Source organism: Rhea pennata, chromosome 6 (genome assembly GCF_028389875.1).
Source record: "Rhea pennata isolate bPtePen1 chromosome 6, bPtePen1.pri, whole genome shotgun sequence".
NCBI lineage: Eukaryota > Metazoa > Chordata > Aves > Rheiformes > Rheidae > Rhea > Rhea pennata.
In genome coordinates this window covers 27,186,408-27,205,637 of record NC_084668.1, presented here as the reverse complement: position 1 = coordinate 27,205,637, position 19,230 = coordinate 27,186,408, and the positions used below count along the sequence as shown (strand labels likewise).

General features: G+C 40.1%; 1 protein-coding gene across 1 annotated transcript in view; it reads right to left on the bottom strand.

Moving 5' to 3' along the window:
* Positions 1–508: 508 nt before the first annotated feature.
* ITPRID2 (ITPR interacting domain containing 2) overlaps positions 509–19,230 on the bottom strand; it is a 39,490-nt gene continuing 20,768 nt past the window's right edge. Inside the window, exons 10-18 of the mRNA XM_062578434.1 lie at positions 17,321–17,412; positions 13,537–14,778; positions 13,133–13,213; positions 12,593–12,720; positions 11,344–11,494; positions 10,167–10,232; positions 8,504–8,917; positions 2,297–2,421; positions 509–1,724 (exon numbers count right to left, since the gene is read on the bottom strand). Of these exons, the coding sequence (XP_062434418.1) occupies positions 2,311–2,421; positions 8,504–8,917; positions 10,167–10,232; positions 11,344–11,494; positions 12,593–12,720; positions 13,133–13,213; positions 13,537–14,778; positions 17,321–17,412 (2,285 nt within the window). The 3' untranslated portion in view covers positions 509–1,724; positions 2,297–2,310. The remainder of the gene's footprint in view (positions 1,725–2,296; positions 2,422–8,503; positions 8,918–10,166; positions 10,233–11,343; positions 11,495–12,592; positions 12,721–13,132; positions 13,214–13,536; positions 14,779–17,320; positions 17,413–19,230) is intronic.

Here is a 19,230-nt window from a genome sequence, read left to right as displayed (position 1 = left end):
TCTGCTCTGGCTGGATATGCTTCAGGAGGCATTTTGGAATGGAACTATACTCAGGCAAGCTGCAAAAGAAAGCAGAAACCTACTGCAGCTTACAACCTCATATAATCACATGCATAAATGCTGTTGGAGTTTATATTTTAAATTTTCAAACATGTAGGATGAGTCTTTCAAGAAAGCTCTGGCTCTACTCACAGGGACAATTCTAAGGAGAGGTCAGGGCCAAGCAAATTCTTGAGAGCTGAAACAGGAGCCAGCAACTTTAACAGTTTGGTTTTAAAATGTCAACAGTTCTCTCAATTTATATCACAGTTTTCTGAAGCACATAGACTCCACTGAATATCTGAAAACCTTCTGAAACCCAAAACCTGGGCTTTCATGCCACTGTCCATTCCGCACAGTGTTTCATCCAATCTGTGTTATTTATTTTGCTCAAAAGTAAAATGCGCATGGTGAAATGTAGAAAAACACTGACAAAGATTATAGGCAAAATAAATATTTTATTGGTTTAATAGATTTTTTCTTTCTTTTTTTTTTTTTTTTTTTTAAGAAATCAGCCCTTGTGTGTGACTTCCTAACACAATTACACAATTAAAATCTTTTAGATAAACTTTTTCATGTAATATTGTTATATTCAAAACAATTTCTGATTAAAGACCTTGACAAAGTATAAAGTCTTAGTAGCTGGAAATGGCAAAGGAGAAAAAAAGAGTTCCAAGCACAGTCAGATGGGATATTACATATCTGCTAAATGTCTACTTGACCACATAAAACCTCCAATGACTTCCAATTTTCTCCATCGGAACAAACACATGTTCACTAGGCTAACTGAAAATAGAATCAGTGAAGGAAGGGGAAGAAAAAGATATTTTTCCATTCTCCCAATAATACAAGCAAGGTCACTCATCCATGCCAAGTTATACATCCTAATTGCTTTCAGAGTATCAGTACTTTGATTGTATTCTGTTAATATAAAGCAGAAAAGAGAACTTGGTATGACTGAGAAGCAATCAAAGACAAAAACAATGCTTAAAATAAGGCATTTTTCCACAGAAGGATGGGCAAACAAACAGTAAGGAAGCAAATAAAATTAGTTAAAAGTAGTCTTCTACACAAAGATAAGGCTTTCAGTGTCAGAACTTTAAGTAGTTTTAAGTAACCTCATGTCATTCTACCACTCTGCTAATAGTAACCTCCCCAAGAATTAAGAGCAACTTTTACAACAGGATTTTTCCTTCTTTTGAAGTGGCACTAAGTAACAGCAGTAGAAACAATTATTGGTTGTTTCAAGCTCTCAAAGTGGATCAGTTATTGCACAATAAATACCTCACAGAGGTCAGTGTTTTTGTCTGTTTTTTAAAAAAGCTAGGCTGAATGTGTGTGTGTTTTTATAAATTGTTTAAGTCTGGAAATCTTCAAGTTTCATGATGCATCACTAAATAAAGAAATTAGCTACATAAAAATTTACAACAGGGACATACAAATAAATACAAAACCTTTCAGATAGCCACAGTTTTGTTGATGATTTGTGGAAAGTAATAAACTAGTTAAAGTGTCTAAGGCTTCATATATGAACTCAAGGAAAAGTATGCATCATAGAACCAAGCACTAAATACAGTAGCCTATCTCAGCAGCTTTAACATCTCCTGAAGCAAGAATAACTTGACACTTTCACCAGTGTATGCCGCCCAAAGCAGAATTCCACAGCATTTCGGACTACATCCAACCTTACAGAAAAGAAAGAGCAAGATGAATATCAAAATTAGATTTCTGGAAGTCTGCTTGCTGTCAAGTGCTTAAAAATATATTTTGCTAATATCCGTATCTAAGGCAGGCAAACTTTAGACATCTTCTAGCCATGATCCATTCACATAAGGAATCATCATGGAGGTTACTGAAGCAAAATCAAGGACCACTACATAAAACTTGACAGTAAGAAGGGCCAGGCTGTAAGTGAAACTTCACAGAACCACAGAATGGTTGAGGTTGGAAGGGACCTCTGGAGATCATTTAGTCCAACCTCTCTGCTCAAGCAGGGTCACCTAGAGTATGTTGCACAGGGTCACCTCCAGGCGGATGCTGAGCATCTCCAGAGGAGGAGACTCCACAGCCTCTCTGGGCAACCTGTTCTAGTGCTCTGTCACTCTGTCATTCAGTTATGATCATTCATACTTCAAGGGAAAAATAAAATCAAAGCAAGACTTCAGCTAGCTAAAATATTCCATATAATAAAAGTAATAACAAAAAAAGCCCACTTTGGTGAACCACTGACTTGTTCTGGCAGATTCACAAAAATTACCTGCAGTATCCATTTCATGACTGTGAATCTTGTTTTGCAGTTGCAGATGTGCTTGGGGATGATACAGCTGCTAACAATCCACTTACTATTTCTCGTCGTATTTCACCAACAATAGATTCCTTGATCTGAAAGGGATTAGACAGAGTTTTAAGGTCATAGAGAGTTATATAACGAAAAGGAAAAAACTGAATGGTATTGCAGACATGTTTGACATTAGCAGCATATGAAAACATAGAACACCAGAAAGTCAACATTCTAAAAATGTAAATGGGAAAAAAATAAGAGGGTTTCTCTTGGAAAAATAGTTTTAAAGCAATATTGAAGTTCTTACAAATCATACAGTTGCAGACTGAAGTAGCCTGGTTTTTCCAGATGGTGCATGTATCTGTATTTCACACTCAGGATTACTGGTTTTGTGTTAAAAAAAATATTTCAACTATGTAAAGTTGTAAAAATAGCGTATCAGGAAATATGCACCAAAAATACACCAATCTGTATCATTAATAGCAGTCTCTGCAAAGGGAACGCAAGAACTATTTACACCTCACAAATTCATTATGCTGTAGGAGAAGTCCAAGTCTTTGAATAGGAGCTGTTTTCATATATATACACTTTTGGCAGCAAAGACAAACACAGAACTTCCAATTGTTCACATCATCTGGCCACTAGGATATTATCTATGCCAGCAAAGACTATTTTTCATCATGACAAAGTATTTACCCATTACATTTTACATAAACAAAAAGAGGAGCTATTACCAGCAGGCACCTAACTGTGACTAAGTGCAGCACAAAGAAAGAAGAGATCACTGAAGGCTATAATAAAATAAAAGATTCTATGATTCTAAGAAAAGAAAGTAAAAACAGGGAAAAAGTAGTCTGCAGTAGCATATTATGCTGGAAGGAGGAGACAACCATGACACAGGAAAAACAGTATGAACTGCTCGCAACTTCAAGAAATCTTCAGTGCCAACTCATTTTTTGAATGATCTTCACTTAAGCAAGTATTAACGAGTCAGATGTGGTTTTAAGGATAAGGGAGAAGGGCCATGGTGAACAAATGCAGGCCATTAAGACTCAAGGCCTGTCATTCAGGGTCAGTAACATTAATCATCCCAGTTAAAGTTTTCTTTTTCATGTGAAAAGGACAAAATTTCTTAGATTAGAAAAAAAAAAATCACACCACTGTCCATAGTGTCATTTCTCAAACAGCTTTTCAGTGGTTAAGTCGCTGTAATGAACATGAGATCTGGTAACAGAAAAAAACCTCAAATTTCTAATCCCAAATTTGCCAGGAATAAATCCCTTCGTGTTCTAATGCCTCACTATTACTAAGGGAATAACATTTACTCAAACCTGGCCTTCCCAAAGGCCTTGCCATGTTTGCACAGCCCTCTCATCATGTCACTATCAGCATCTTTCGATTATTCTTGTACATCTTCCAAGAGGAGCTCCCCTCTTCCTGGTGCGTCAAAAGGATTAAGCAACAACGTCAGAAGGGCGGCAGCCGAATTAGCAACAGGTTATTTATCCCCTTGTCCTCACTGGCAAGCAATTCAATCTCTAAACCATTAGTGGCAGAGTTCCTCATTTCATTATTATTTTGCATCAAGAAGAAACTCAGAGAATACAGTATCATTCAGAAGTAAGTTCTCACTTGGACTGTATGTTGGTTAACTGACAAAAGAAAAGACAGCACGTAACAAAATCTGTTTTACCGACAGTCACAAATTCTGAAGACGTCTATGCAGATGTACACACATGAATACAAAGTTTGAGGGTACTGTTAATTGAATCAATACCTTCTGGATTTAGAAACATGGAAATACACCAAGAAAATTCAAGGGAGGACAGCAAGGAGCATCAGTTTTGCTAGAATCATACAGTCCACTGGCTATCTGGCAGGTTACTGTCATTCTCCTCCCTCAACTCTTCTTCTCACACATGGGTTGGGGCTCTGAGTTCATTACAAAATATGCACTGTGCCCTTCTCTAACAGGATAGATAAAAAACAAACATTACTTTCCACAGTAAACTGATAAAAGCTTCCCGAATTAGCAAAGTAAATGGTCTTGTATGACACGGTCTTGTGATGAGGCACAGACTAGAAGTGAAGTAGTTCCTGCACTGTTCTCAGTTCTTCTAGCCACTTCTCGCTCGACCTTGGCAAGTCATTTTAGGCCTCTACATCTCACCTTTCTCCCTGAGACAACAGCAAGGCCACCCTCTGTTGCTTCCTTCCAGGGCCCCGGCTCCCTCGCTTCGTACTGCCTGCAACAAACTCATCAAGGTCACTCCTGCCCGGTGAGGGAGGTATCGATTCCTGGGGTGACTCAAGCTCCTCTGTCTCATGACAATTGCCAATATTTGTCTTTCTGATTGCAAACGATTTAGGGCAAGGTGCACCTTCCATTCCCTCTGCACAGGGCACAGTGCTCTGCCAAGGCTCCGGCAGTGCTAGAGACAAAGCAGACAATGAACAGCCCCCCAGGACCTTCAGAAGCTGAATGGAAATTTGATCATTTGAAAGGGAAGAGGACCCACTCATCTGTGGTATTAATTCCACATCAATAATTAACACTGTATTAATACAGCAGCACATCCATAGCTAGTTTTACTACAGTAAATCAGTAATGTTCCTCCCTGTGAAAAATGTTACCATTATTTAGCAGCAAGATAATATTGTGAACTCCTTGACAGCGAAGTGTCCCGAACTTGCAATACTGGAGGAATGCGCCCTTCAAGTAGTTATGGAACAGAAGCGTAAGTCTTTTCATATTCCTCATACTCCTGACCTGAGGTACCTTTTTGTACACAGAATTAAAGATTATCTTTTCTTCCTGGGCCATTTCTTCATAGCAGTAAGTGTCAAGTTTTTATGCCTACGCTTTGCAAGATAAGAAGCCCAATGGCCTCTGCAAGGGAAGTACGAGCAACCAGCAGATGCTAACATTTTCTTGATCAATGTTGAGTCAATGTAGATTTGAACTGAAAATGAAAAGGGGAAGATTCTCTATCAAATCATCCATCAGTCTCATACAGCCTCATTACAGCATCTTAAAATACATGAAATCCTGTTGGCATCTATCTATTTCTTTAAAATACAACTTCACTGAATGTCATTTACCATGCAGAACTGTGAGCAAAACCAAAAGCCACATTACTCTTAAATAGAAAGCTTTTAAAATATGGCATCTTCTGAACTGCAGAAGAACCCAATGAGGTGGCCAGCCTGGTTACACTCCTAGCAATACTGGGACCTACAAGTCAAGTAATAAGCACTTCATGTGCTATTCCAGCAGAGACCAGACTATGTTTTCATCAAAACAAGTGGGCCACTGTTAATGAATTTATCATTTTACATTGTTGTAGCCTCTTCTGTGGGAGTAAGTCCATTAACACTAAAAATTAGCATCAACATCTTTTGGGTGTTCTTTTTTTTTTTTTTTTTTTTTTTTAAGCCATTAAATAGTCACAGGTCAAAGCTCACATGCTCACATACATTACAGTCCACCCAGGCAAACTCTGAAACACTGCCTAACTTTTCTTTCTTCAACATGAGGTCATGCAGCTACAGAGAATGGGAGGAATAAGTAATGGTTTAACATTTGTGCATGCATATATCAAGTATGCATACTAACATTTTTTTCTTTTGACAAGAAAACTGGAATTCATTTGTTAACAATAACACGACTTAAAAATGACACATTTCAACTTATGGTATGTTTTAGTTCTTCTAAATACAAAAGATTTTCCTGTACAGTATTTAACAGCATAGGCAGACTCTGCAAGAAACACCATATGCTTCTACCCAATGCATCTTCACTCTGACACTCAAAACTCCTCAGAATTGATCTGAAACTGGCTGCCAGCAAAGTCAAACCAAGGGACAATCTCTCTGTGTGCTCAAACATTTATGAAGAAAGTCAGGCTCCGTCATTTCTTTGCTGACTTTTCATATTTGAATGCTAGTCTCCCAGTTCAGGGCAGATTCTTTTAGAGTTATAATGTACTCAGCACCACACAATCCAAAGAACATTCTCTATGCAAAGAGTACAGATCTTTATTTGCTATCAATTAATAAAGAGGAATTTTCACATAGGAATAACCTCAGAAAAAATACCGACTGAAATACCTCTGTACTTTGACTCCAGTTCCCCTTATTGCCTCTGCTGCTGTTACAGTACATTTGAATAACAGCTCTCTCCATCCTGTCTCAGTTTCTACTTGACAGCACTCCACCACAAACCACTCCTCTGAAATGCAGGCTTTTATAGAAGGGCTGGACATAATACAAATGCAATATCCTGGTTTTACTTCAGAATCAACAGCAAAGTACAAGGCATGAGAAATCTCATGTGCAAATATTCTCGGAGCATTAGGCAAGGAAGCTGCTCTTTATAAGAAGGAATAAAAGGGAAGCAAATGGTCCAGAAACAGAAAAAAGTCTGGGATGTCTAGGCACATTTTATGACATCTCCCAAATCAAGGCCCTTCTCAGGGCTCTTTCCAACTTTATTCTAGCTACTTTGGGGAAGACTGCAGGGGGAAGGAGACAAGAAATCAAAAGGGTGGCTGCTTGTCACTCTGCCACATTCATTTATTTGGATTCAAAGTAAAGGTTTACACTGCAGCATCACAAACTGCATTGTAAAAATCAGTGATGGCAAGAAGGTGTTCAGTTCTTAGTGCCGAGCACAGCAACGAGGTCGTCGGCCCAGTGGCACCTCAGTAAGAGCTGGCTGCAGAACCCTTCCTTCCACAGGGCAGTGCCGCTTTCCACAGATGATCCCACTGACTCTAATGGGACTACTGATGGGGCAAGGTACTACTCAGCATCAGTGAAGCTTATTACAGGATAGTGTCCATTTCACCTCGCTGCCAAACTGTATCCCATTTCAACACCAGCAGTTCACTCAATGTTAATGCTTGTGGCTAGGCGCTACTCTTTGCACCATAGGCCTGATTGTTTATGCAGCAGCAGAGCGTTACTAAGGAGTGCTTTCATCTAAAGTAACCTACTGCTTTAGAGATCTCACTGTGCAAATGTTAAGTGACTACACAGAGCAAACCCCACAGTAAGGCAGTCAAGAAAGCATCTCCACTTTGCAGAGAGATAGACACAGCAAAGTCTTGTGGTCACACAACGAGCAAGGGATACCTTATGGTCCACTACCTCTTTCTGTACTGGAAGAAAAGGGATGAAGAAAGGGCAAAAGATCTCTCTAGGATGGTAGCTCCTGTTTTATTGTGAGATGAGTGGCATGCCACTCACCTGTATCAAAGACAAAACTACTTCGTTCAAAGCTTCAAAGTAAGCAGAACTGGATGGTGCCTTAAGAGTTTCAGTCTGCCCTGTCATGCATTCCTGAGCATAGTGACTGCTGGTCTTTACAGTGGCTTATGGCTGACCCATACCCAAGTCTCAAGGGACATACTAAATAAAGGCTAAAGGTCCAGTCACTGTAAGGAAAGGGAATAAAAACCAAGAGTACCCAATCTCCAGTTCTTCTCTTCATATTGTGCCACTAACCAAAAAAAGACAGACACAACACACCCACACACACACATGCAGTTTTAGTCCTGTTTTTTAACCTGGCCTACAGGAGTAACGTCAAAGTACCTTTCATTTTCATTGACAGCCAGTAAAATTAGTCCAAAATCATTAGTCTTAATGTCTGAAATAACTTCTCATCTGACCTCAGTTTGCTTTATTCATACTCTTAAGAGCTGTTAGTGGTTTTAGAAGAGGGACTGTGGAAGTATTTTTAACTTTTACTACAGAGTTGTTTTTAGAAACAATATTTCCTCAATCAACTTAACTCCAAAATGGCATTTCAGCCTGCAACCACGATATGTAAATTTCCACTTGGGAATCTGAAATGCTGCTGGTCAGCCAGTAGTAGAGACTGCAAATTCTTCTCACCCAGACTTACAGTAGTAACTAGCTATTCATTTATGTGCTAACCACTATCACTGAAAAAAAATCTCAGTTGTTTTGCACAAGAATACAATTGTGGCTTGACCATCTAGTGACAAAAACACTCTCACTGCAAGCCCTGAGCCTTTAAACCAGGACAGTAATAGTACAGAGTTTTGGCTTGGAAGGGAAGAAAGAAAACTCCAGTGGCAGAGTTACAGATAGTCTATCTTTAAACTTCAGTAAACGTTGCTTGAACATCCTAGAACCCAGCCCCTCTCTCCTCACCTCTCGTATGACTTGCTGTAACTCCTCCTGCTCCACGCTTTTGTGGATTTCATCAACTGAAGGCACTAGTGGGACTTTTTCAAGTTTGTGTTCCACCTCTGGCTTACAGTCTGCAAGCTCCTCGGAGCTTTCTACTTGCTGTCCAGCACCTGGTCTCACCGGGGGAGTTGGTGTTAAGGCAACAGAAGCTCGGTATAACTTTTTGCTTTGACTCTTAGACTTTCCCGTTAGGTCAGAGGATCCCACACCAGCTTTCCGACTTGCATGACTGGAGCACACTGAAGAAGAATCAGAGTTTCCATGGGAGAATACAGATTCTGAACCTTCTGCTGGCAAAGTTTCCAGTCCAAGATCTCCCAGTCCTAAACCCAATTCAGACTTCAGAAATGACTGTTCTCGAATAAGTTCAGAGACCTAAGGATTCAAAAAAGAAACCACCCTGAATAAGCATGAAAAAAGACACAACTATGTCTTCTTATTTATTCCATCACTTACTCATTCCCTCCATCTAACAAACACAGATATAAAATACATATATGCTCTGCCTTCACAACTGCAACAAAGATGATCATAAAAAGAATGGGCTTTTCTGAAAGCCAAAGCAAATAAGAACTGTGGCAGCTCCCCAAGCCACTGACTTTTGCAATACACATGCATCTTCTCCGAACCATTGACAAACATAAAGGCTTGATTTGTTTTTCTTTGCTAAAACAATTTGAGTTAGTTCACTTTTTTCTGCAGTCAACAGGACTCCTAGCATAATATTCACAGAAAGGTAAGATCACAGAATGAGTAAGGTTGGAAGGGACCTCTGGAGATCACCTAGTCCAACCTCTCTGCTCAGCAGGGTCACCTAGAGCATGGTAGACAGGGTTGCATCCAGGCAGGCCTTGAATGTCTCCAGAGAAGGAGACTCCACAGCCTCTCTGGGCAACCTGCTCCAGTGCTCTGTCCCTCTCACAGGGAAGAAATTCCCCCTCACGGTCAGGCGGAACTGCCTGTGGTTCAGTTTCTGCCCACTGCCTCTTGTCCTGTCACACAGGACAACTGAAAAGAGTTTGTCCCCATCCCCTTGACATCCTCCCTTCAGGTACTTATGCACATTGATCAGATCCCCCCCCCCTCAGTTTTCTCTCCCCCCAGGCTAAAGAGGCCCAGCTCTCGCAGCCGTTCCTCACAGGGCAGGTGCTCCAGCCCTCTGATCATCTCCGTAGCCCTACGCTGGACTCTCTCCAGTAGCTCCATGTCTCTCTTGTCCTGGGGAGCCCAGAACTGGATGCACTACTCAAGGTGAGGCCTCACCAGGGCTGAGCAGAGGGGCAGGATCACCTCCCTTGACCTGCTGGCAACACTCTTCCTAATGCACGTCAGGACACCGTTGGCCTTCCCGGTCACAAGGGCACATTGCTGGTACAGAACTCATCATGTAGTCATTAAACCAACTAAATGCAAACAGCATTTCACTTCTACATTCTCCTCTTAAAAGAGTCTTTACAGCCACTCACACTAATGATTAACTTTGCTTAAAAGTAAGGGCAGTTTTCTCAACAGAGCTACCCAAGTAAGTTAAGTATTTGCAGGACTGTCAAATTAATCTCTTGCAACCTCTCTTAAGAATGCCTTCCTTAGTTCTCTTTCTACTGTAAAACATACAACTACTTACTGGTTCAATGACATTCAATGGAGATGGGCATGACAAATTATCAGTACTTCTGCTGCCATACATACCCTGAAAAAAATAAAAGTTAAGGCATTTAGGATTATTTATTTATTTTTCACAGCTGTCAGAAGTTAGTATATAAATGTGCAGTGTCACAGACAACCTTCTGTAAAGCAGAAACTTGGACCCAGGAAGCCAAGCTGGTCAGAGAAAGTTTATTTCAGTCACTTTTAAAGCTGGCCCTCTTCTATAAAAGGATTTACAAATATAAAGATATTTATACGGTTCAAAGAACACAAGTTTGGCTTGAGATCAAAGTAATACCATACTTTCCTGTTCTTGAGTTTCATTTTTTTCTCCATGACAAAATGTTGAAGAGGAAGATGTGGCCTGTGCTGCTTCTACAGAAGAGGATTGGCTAAGAAAGAGAAATGAAACCCACAAAGGTCTGTGCTGCTTTTGTTTGTGTGGTGGCAGAGTTGCAGAAGAAAAACAGGAACAGTCTTCTGCTAAGCAAAGAAGAGGAGAAAGCGTCTTTTCCCCTCCTCTTGTGCTTCTATGGGAGTGTCTTTCTGAACAAAGCTTCTCCTGTTGTTTAGCAGTGAGCCGTACAGCCATCTGAACAGCCATTAAACACCAAAGAAAGAAACCTCAAGAGTAGTACAGCAACCAGCAGAAACAACAGGATCTTCCCATCTTTTGTTCCATGGATAGGCAGAGCTGAAATGGTAATACATCCTGTTTCTTGGGACAGAAAGACTGCATTTCTCATCCCTCTGCCCTTCTTTCACAAGCAAGGAAATCAGTATAGGTAAACTCTAGAAGGACCATCACCATTCCCCCAAGGATTTCAGACACAACACAAGCATTACCTACCAAGTCTCTGAGATTTCATGGTTGTAAAGAGGAAAGAAAGAAGGTGGCACTGAAACTGGACACCTGAAAACCCCCAAAATTTGTTACATACATATTAATAGATTTTAAACAAACTCCCTCTGTCCTCTCTCCTTTTCCCCAAGATGAAACAGGAAACAATAAGATACAACCCCTGATAATACACGTGTAAGAATGTCAATACATCATCAGATTCCCCAGATAAAACCTCCAGTGAGATGATAACTGTTGTAAGTTTTTAATCTTACACTAGCTATATATATGAAGTTGCAGAAGTGATACCTACCATATGTGTCTGAGGTCTATAAGGTGAAGACATATGCAGACTTCTCAGCTGATCTTCCAAAGCAAGCAGACGTTCTTCTAACTGTATTTCTAACTCCTGTAGCTCCATGCGGACAGATTTTCTCAGGCTCTGTAGCTGATCAGCTTCATATCTACACAAAATTCATAATAAAAAGAACAACGGCATTCACTGCACTAACTTGCATTCTAAGAAGGGCAGTCCTGTGAATAAAGTACTCCACACAAGAAAATTCAAATTGGAACACAAAATACCTCTTTCATGAAAAAAATAGCTGAAATCCCTAGATAGAAAGGTCTTCCTAAACAAGAAACAGAGTGAAGAGAAAAGAAACAGAGAAAAAAAAAAGAAAAGAAAAAGAAAAAGAGAAAAGAAACAGAGTGTAGAGAAAATATAAATAAGTTCAGGGAGAAAAACTATGCAACAGGGTGTAATATAGAATATGCTCCATAAAATTTAACTTTAAACATTTAAATATATGCAAGCAGACATAAGCAAATCCAATTAAAAACAGTAACAAAAAAAATCATTTAAGAACACAGTAATCATGTAATACTTTGCTTGCATGGTTCTAACTGCCAAACAGTAGCAGCTACAATTTGGTAAGGACACCATTATCAAAGAAGGCCAACTAATTTCTAATGTATTTACTTTTAAAGTGAGTTAGTTAAGAGCTGATTCAATGATGTAAAGTAAATAAATAAGCAATTTTGAAAATTGTTCCAGGTCAGCTGCATGGGGCCCTTGCTGCAACTCAAGGAACACAGACACACAGAGCCAGAATAATGAATGCTATTTGTAACTTGCTGAGTGGAATCTGTGGGTTGAAAAAGCATCTCAATGCTACACTGTTTATTTTTTACATCAATCTTTATAGATTGGGGAAAAAAAAAACTTAAAACTGAAATCTTTAAAATATTTTTAAATGGGTATTCCATTGTAAAGGTCAGTAAAACCCTCAGCTGTAAAATCAGTCACATAAAAAAAAATACAGAAGTGGAGGGAAAAAAAATTAACAACTAATGGGAAACATGGATTAGAACATTAGAACACAGGGAAATAAACTCTGGAATGATGAGTTGTGAAGATGGTAAACAGGTTTTCACAAAAACTCAGATCCAGTCCTTTTAAATTTGAAACTAACAGATTTTTTTGATGTGATTTAAGGAGCAGCAGCACATTTCTTAAAGTGACCAAGTATTTTCTCTCTCTTTTTAGAAGACCAGTTTACCTTTCCTCTTCAGTCATATGCTGATAAACCGTTGTCTGTTGACGCAACATAGTCAATTCCAAATCCATCATCTGGGTTCTGAATAGGTTAAGATTTCGCCTCACCACTTGTAGTTCCTGGAAAGTATTCTTAAAAACAAACAAACAAACAAAAGAACTTTAATCAAAAAAATTAACTTAGGTCCAGACCCTGTAACTGCATTTGCTCAAACGTGCCCTCAGAGTCAAGCAGAGCCATATCAACTTCAGTATACTAAGGCTGTGTGCTGGAAGCTCCCAGCAGTTCAAGAAAACTCATTCATTTTCGCTTCACATTCATTCACTTTATTTTTAGACATATCATACAAACAGCTGCATGAAAGTAAAAAGGAATTATTTTAGATGTGCAGAACTACAGTTGTTTTTAGGATGGAGTCACCTGTTATCTCTTCAGAGCAAAGTTTGGGAATTGCCCCATGTTAGCACAGCCTGCGGCACATTTGAGATGTTACTGTATACTTTGTTTTGACTCAAAGATCACTGTGTCAAGAGGGTCACTTACTTCATAGAGAGGTAGAATGGATGATCTCCGAGTAGTGTAACTAGTAGCGGCTGAAAGATCATGACCTCTCATCACCGGGTACTAGGAAAGAAGCAAACCGTTTGAAATGAGAATGCCAAACAACTCTTTTACAGACTCATCTTCTCAAATGCTCAGATACTCCAATATCAGACCTATTAAAACACCATCCTGGCATTCTGGCATTGTGTTTTCTACTATCAATACGTTTTAACAGGAAAAGGAAACTTTACAAAATGACAGTTATCTCTTATAACTGTCCATCTCCATCTGCAGCACCACAAGAGGAATATTATGGAATATGTAAAGCCAGATTAACCTTTTGTTTTGATACAGTAAGAAACCCCTTTGCCCCACACTGCTGTTCTGCATTTGTTTCTTCTTACCTGAGACAGATTTTGCAGAGAGCTTCTGATATCATGGAGGACTCTGCGCAGCTGCATTTCCACAGTGGAGGGCGGATTGATGGCATGTGATCGATGGGAGTATCCAGCATGCCTTGGAGAGAAGGGACAGCCGAAAGGGGAAAGCGCAGCGCCAAAGGAAGAGCCGGAGATGCTTGGGACGCTGTGGGTGCTCAGTGTCCTCATGTGTTCACAGAGAGGTCTGTCCTGCCACTCAGAGTGGAGCGAGTGGAGGGAACATGCTGACTGGGACATGTGTGCTGGGGTATGCAGCAGGCAGCTTTGTACCCTGGAGTGAAGGGACTCCTCGGGTAGTCTGCCAGGCCCGCTCTGGGACACTTCTTTTTTGGAGGATGAGGGAGCAATGAACAGTGTGGATTTGCACACAGGCTGACTGGCAGCCAGCTCACCCTCTGATTTGTCCTTCTCAGATGTCAAGTTCTCATTGTCCTTCACAGGGGTGTACTTGTAGGTGAAAGAAGGAGGACTGCACAAAGTCTCTTTTCCCGGAGTTAATTGAACATTCACAGAGGACACTACTTTCACTGGATTCAGTAATGCAGTTGGGAGAGACTGAGATCGCCTTAGAGGATAGCCCGATTCAGCAAACCAGCACCTCTGCTTCCTGAGGAGATCTTTTGATTTAAGCGGAGTGCGTCCTGCTCTGGAATCAGATGTGCTGATGACCTTCATTTGGGCTCTCTGCAGTGCCACACGGACCCTGTCCACTGAGGAAGGCAATGAGCCATCAGCTTCAAGGGATTCTACTGGCTTCAGGATATGGTGTGTTTGGTACTGAGGAAATTCAAATGCACTGCTTCTGTCAAGATCACTTTCATCACTGCCTTCCTCCAGTAGCTCTAATTCTTTTTGGTCATTGGAAATATCTTCTCCTTTGGAGCTGACCTCTGCTTGAACGGTCTCTGATATATGAGATGACTTGCTTTCTCTTTCTAGCTTTTGTTCAGTTTCATATTCAGGAATGTTCTTACTGTCTTTTCCTCTGTTCTCAGAAGATGCCTCTACCTCTTGTCTCTCCATTTCAGAGAGAACATCCTCTTCTTCCTCGTCATCATCTTCATCTTCATCCTCCTCCTCAAAATTATTGAAAAAGAGAAGCTCCTTGGCTATTGGTGTCTTCTGTTCCTCACTATGCGACGTCACCGTTGTCTCACTGTCACAACTGTCTGCACTACTTCCCATGCCCTGCAAAGACTCATGAACCTGAGAAAGGTAAGAGCCGTGAACATACTAGAGATTCAACTACCACCTCAGGAGGCAGGCAAAGAGTCTCAGTTCACATTCATTGGGAACTGTGGTAGAGTAGAAAGAATAATCCAAAATGTATTTAGTGTTCAAGAGAAATCAATGAAAGGGAACAAGGAAATCACAGTACAAGATAACTTAGAAACATACTAAAGTACAGAACCAAAAGGAGAATGTGGAGAGGAAAAAAAAAAAGAAAAGAAAAAGAAAAGAAAAGAAGAAAAGCTGGAAGCAATCCATACAACCTGACAGTAAATGACAGTAAATTCTAAACTCCTGATTGCCAGAAGGATAGAAGTGGCAGTAGATCAGAAGCAAAAAGACAAGCACTAGGGAGCTTCAAAGGCTAACAGAATGAAAAATGAAAAAAGAGCAACGGGCTAGTATTTTAGGTAGTGATGACAAAGGAATACATGGCACATCCTATACCTAAAGATTTAGATTCAGCACTGAAGCCCAGGCTAGTATAAGGGAATGTAAACAAAGAAACGAGAAGAATTACTGATCCTAATGAAACTGTCGTCACAGGACAATTCTAAGAATGGGGAAAACTGTCTGCCTGTGCAGTCAGCCTGTTTTACATCACAGAATTATTTGAGATTGGAAATCTCACATTAGGCTGCTTATTTCTACTGAAGTCTGAATCTGCCTTAGAAATCTTTATTTTGGTTGTCAGAGATGAGCAGAAATACGGTTCTAGTTTTTCAGTTATCTTCTGCATTTTAAAGGAATGCTATGTCTGCAAGAGTCAATTATTTAACAGTAGATGGCACTAACTTACCGTACTTTTAAGAAGCAATATACACCCACCCTCTGCATCCCCTTCATCGTCTTTTCACAGGTTCTTCATCAGCTGCCAAGTTCTTGTTTTCCCTAGTCTAATCATTCATCTGTATTTTCTAAATTCAGCTCAGTACTTGGTCTAAATAACACAGTGAAGGTGGCAGAAGAGAGCCTAAGCAACTCCACAAGTCTCATATAGTCTTAATACATCTACTCAAAAAAGTATAAACAGAAAAATCTCATTGCTTTATGACCAACACAGATAAACTCCATTAGTCTTCCAATAAGACAAGGAATTTGTTTAAGAATCTGTCAAAGCAGACTAAAACCAGGTTTTGTCATCAATCTAAAGATCAGAAATGAACAATTCTAATCTGAGACTCCTTCTTCTAACACATCCATCAACTTCAGTACGATCCCAGTTTAAAAGAGATTACAGCCAGCATCCAAGACTGCTATGCACATTACAAAGAACATCGATCAAATGATGCTCATGATTTCCTCTAATCACTGTTTTGCTTTTGGTAAGTTTAAGTTAATGTTTAAGGGAGACAAAGTATAACACTGTCTTGGCTTCCATTTTGGTACTCTGTTAAAAAAAAAAAAAAAAATCCTACTAAACAGAAGAGCACAGAATACTGGTGCCAAAACAGAAAGGCGAACTTGGATGGATGGGGTGGTGCAAACCTTTTCCAGTAAATGCCACACAGCTTTTCAAATGTGTGTGTGCAGAGCTAAATGCTGTAGCACACACACATACACACACACACAAAAAAAAAAAAAAAAAAAAAAAAAAAACCACACACTTCAGCAGCTGCAAGCCAAAGAAATGAAATTACTGGGATATCCAGATCCCTCCCTCTTTATATTCCTCTGGACTACAGTTTAAATCACAGACAGTCAACTTACGGCCTTGAGGCTAAGATCCAGCCCATAGAGTAATTTTATCTAGCTGTCTGGCAGGCCAACCAAATCATCGATACTACTGTGTAAATATTTTAGGAGAGGTGAGAGAACACTTCTAAAAAATTAGGTATGACATTGAGCAAACATATACGTGCTGGCCAGACACCCAAGCACCTGGCTGGAACAAAATCATCCCCTAAGCACGAGGTATCTGGTCAATACCACTGCAAATTCTAGGACCAACATCAAAGTAACTAGAACAAGAACGAACATGGGAGTTTAAGATTGACTAAACATTTGTATACATTCACAGCAAAGTCAGTACAAAATTGTTTTCATATTCTGTCAGCGGCTAAAGCTAACTAAAACAGAAGAAAAATATGCAAAAAATTGAGTGGAAAGGCAAAAGCAATAAAGCAATATAAGAAATTAAATGATCAGCAGAAAAGCCACATTCTTTCATTTCTTTCATCTTCCTCTTCATTCACTGGCATTATGAGAAGAACGGCTTGATTCTGGAGTCTTAGCCAATGACAAGATATACACCAAAAACTGAACAGGAAATACTGAATTTAAATCTTATTCCAGACCTCAGTAGACTCAGCTTATCTCATTAGAAGGACTTTAAAATTTTAACCCAGATCTACAAGGAACTTTGAAAATGCAAAATTTTACCAGGATCTAGACTGATAAAACTAAATTTAGATGACAGTCATGACAGAAGTCAAACATCAACATTCCTCCTTCCCTCCCTGTCCCCAACTATACCACATAACTTGTAATTATTTCAACCATGATACGAGAAGCTTACCTGAAGGTGGTTAAATGAAAAACAGTCTGTGGAGGAATCTTCTGCGAAGCCACTGCTATCAGAGTGCTGACTAGCAGTCCGTAACAACTGATCTATTTAAAACAAAGTAAAACCCAGCTGTAATTAGTTTACAAATCCCAATCTTTTACACCCAATTACATTTAATACATGCTTTCATTTTACATCAAAGCAGCAGACATACATAACAATTCTTTCTTGAATTCTTCACTGAACAATTCAGAAAAACCAACTTGCTTGTTTTGAGTATATAAAGTACAAAACCTTTTCTTATGCAAAGCTCTACTTGTGAAATTTCCAGCAGTAGTAGTAGAGTAACTTTCTTCCCTATTTTCTTTCTTGTGTTGCAGGAAAAAACCTCTGTTCTGCTGATGTTGCCACCCGTGCTGTTTTCCTTCGCAACTGAACTGCAGGTCAATTCATACTGAGTCAAAGAAACAGTTGCTTTTGCGTTACTGACATGTGCTGACTTGCCACCAGTCCCAATCACAGATATGGGTGACCACTAGTGTCCTGCCAGCCTTCACCATCCAGAGAAATAAAATTACATTAGCAGAGGTGGCAACGCACTCAGACTTCTGTAAGCGACTGGCAAGACTCTGAAAGCTGCTGCAGACGCTCCTTCACTGGCTTAGCGGTCAAATACACAAAACAGCTCTAACACATCAACTGGCAGTCCGCCAAGGCACATTCCCAGTGCTCAGTCTCTGCACTACAGATAAGATCCTTCTGCTTGTTCTTTTCTACTTACATTAGATAAAGTGTTAGAACAGCCCAAAGAGACTCAGTGCTACCCAGGAGTGGTTTCCTCTGGCACAAGCACTAAGCTCACAAAGTACTTTTTAAAGAGATCTCAATGAGCTCTCCAGTAGTGTTCTACATGGCAGTGTAGTGCTTTCTCCTGGACACCGGAGGCACTTACCAAGTGTGGTGCTTACCTTAGGGCACCACGAACGTTTTGCTTAGCCAGATGGCAGCTTAGGCAACAACCATGAGGTATCTCCAGTTCTCAGAGAGCTTGGATGTGGGATGAGGTTATTGCAGCCTGCAGCCTCCACATCCCTGCCTTCTCCTGCCCCAGGCCCAAGAGCTGCTGTTCATAGAAGCTTACTGCCAGCTTTCTCCCTACATTCCTTCAACCTCTTAACTGTCATCATATAATTGATTCCAGTTCACAGCTCAATGCATTGGAATGCACTATGAAAACTGTTTTGAAACTAGTGGATACTCAAAACTAATTTTTAACATTAATTTTGATGAACATTTCACTAAGGCAGAAATAAAAGCCTGCCTATGCCCAGAAGCTCATCAACAACCAAACAGGTAAACTGCCCTTTAAAACTTTTTTATCAGCTACTTTATGCAGCTTTTAGTGAGTGCCTTTCCAGTCGTGCTGCTGTTCTGTTATCAAGGTAGTCACGATATCCTGCAATAATAAACAACTTTTTACCTCCACACAGGTAGCTCCACCTAATTGCCAAAGACAATGGAAATAATAAGAGCTTGTCCAGTTTAAGTGAAGTGCCCGGTACAATTAATACCTTTGAGAGCGCGTTCCAGCACCAGGTTAGCATTGCAGCTGAGGCTGGTGGGAAGCTCCCAGCTTCTTCACAGTGAATAATCACATATTTTGGCCTCCTCCCTGTTTCTTTCTCCATTTGCCGAGTATTTTTTTTTAAAAAGCACCTCTCATGAAAGCCTTACCACAGGGGAGAAATTCTAAATAGGTCAGAAAAAGCAATTTACCAACTGTGTGTCCTGACATCTCTTTTCACGATTATGAAGTTTATTACTGCTCATGAAAAACACTGACTTGTCCTTCTACTTCCTTCTCAGTCGGTATTTCTTTCTCAGCCACAAAGAGGCAGGCAAACTAAAAAAATTCTCTCCCC